The sequence below is a fragment of the Buceros rhinoceros genome, unplaced genomic scaffold (genome assembly GCF_000710305.1).
Source record: "Buceros rhinoceros silvestris isolate BGI_N320 unplaced genomic scaffold, ASM71030v1 scaffold28153, whole genome shotgun sequence".
Classification (NCBI taxonomy): Eukaryota; Metazoa; Chordata; class Aves; order Bucerotiformes; family Bucerotidae; genus Buceros; species Buceros rhinoceros.
The window spans coordinates 14,630-16,202 of NW_010402276.1; the positions used below are offsets into that span (position 1 = coordinate 14,630).

Consider the following 1,573-nt stretch of genomic DNA (forward strand, 5'->3'; position numbering starts at 1 on the left):
ATGCCTACAACGACAAGCCCAAAATCTATGCTTGTGCCAAGGAACACTTTCGGAAACACTGACAGAGCAAAACCCAAATACTAAAAAAAATGAGGTCAAGAGGAAATTCCTAACTGATCACAGCCAAAAGTTCTATCTTCCGACCCTGAACTGCCAAGCAGACAGACAGATTTGGCAACATGAAGGAAAATAATGAGTTGGAACGGAATATCAAGAGCAATATACTCATGTTTATATTTTCAATACTTTGTAACAAACTCTTTAGGACAAGCTTGGAAGTTTCAGCTTTGATTGATTTTTGTTCTTTCTGTGTAAAAACCAATACATGTTACACCAGTAAGGCCATGAGAATTTGAATCGGTCTACCATTGCTTTTGAAGTTTTCTAAACTAGAGATGTATCTGCATTTGATGAAGTGTCCCCTACTCTTATTTTCCCTTCCTATTCAAATATGTCCTTCATTATTGGGAGTTTGTTTCCCTTTATCTGTCTGTTTTAGAATCCTTTAAGGGACATTCAATTTTTTAAATTTCAGATCGCTTACAAACTTCCCACCGGAGTGGCAAACCAACTGGCTTAAAGCTCACACATATTCTTAGTTACAGACTGCTCAAAGGCAGCTAACAGACCTTTGAAATTCTGTAGATATCAATTTGAAAAGTAATTTCTATAATTTTCTTTAATGTAGAAGACAAAAAGTATAAATTTTTTCGCATATCTCCACTCACCAAAATTCAGACATCACATGCATTTAACACGTGTTGCCTTTTGCATTTTGAAATAACACCGATTCTAACCTATATATTGTATTTAATGGCTAGCTGTTAACATTTTTTTCTTTTACTGGATGATTTGTTTTCTTTCATTTTCTACTAGCCCAGAAGAAAGAACTCTGGGCAAAAAAAAAAAAGGACAGCTGGAAAGAAGTCAAAACTACAAAAAACACGTCCAAGACAAATTAACCAGCATTGCAGAAATACATTTTAGTTTTTCAAAACAAAGCAAGTACGTTTCAAGGTTTCTTTGTTTATCCTAATGGATTGTAATTCTAATTCTAGACTTCGACTTCATAAAAAATTTAACTTGTAATTCTAAAGATTTAAAACTGCCTTCAATTAGTACAAAAAAAGACAAACACTAAAGTTTAGTTTAATAGCTTTTCATCTGTTGAGGTCCAAATTTCAAACTCTGATTTTGCTACATGACAAAATGTAAAGGCCCCATCCTAGCAATCGCACAATGCAACTCACTGACTTTCTCTCTCTCTCTCCCTTGTTCCCAGAGATCTTCCTAGAAACTCTGAAGGTAAAATAGCTTTTTTCACCTAGCGAAGAGAAGTATAGATTATTAAACAAATCACAGGTATTTTTTCCTACTAATTTGTATCACCAAATGCCTTCATAATATAGGAAGACAGATTTATATTTGTATACCTGTAATGTACAGTTTTCTTTTCGTTTGAGGAACTCCACAAACCTGGCCACCACTCCTGGTGTGCTTATGACTTCATCTATTGGGGGATTTGGTTCTATTTAAAACAAAAAACAAAGTTAGACACATTAATTTCTTTGTA

General features: G+C 34.1%; 1 protein-coding gene across 1 annotated transcript in view; it reads right to left on the reverse strand.

The window, feature by feature from the left end:
* Positions 1-1,573, reverse strand: part of LOC104490324 (importin subunit alpha-5) — an 18,871-nt gene that overhangs the window by 13,120 nt on the left and 4,178 nt on the right. Inside the window, exon 4 of the mRNA XM_010132594.1 lies at positions 1,434-1,528. Within this exon, the coding sequence (XP_010130896.1) occupies positions 1,434-1,528 (95 nt within the window). The remainder of the gene's footprint in view (positions 1-1,433; positions 1,529-1,573) is intronic.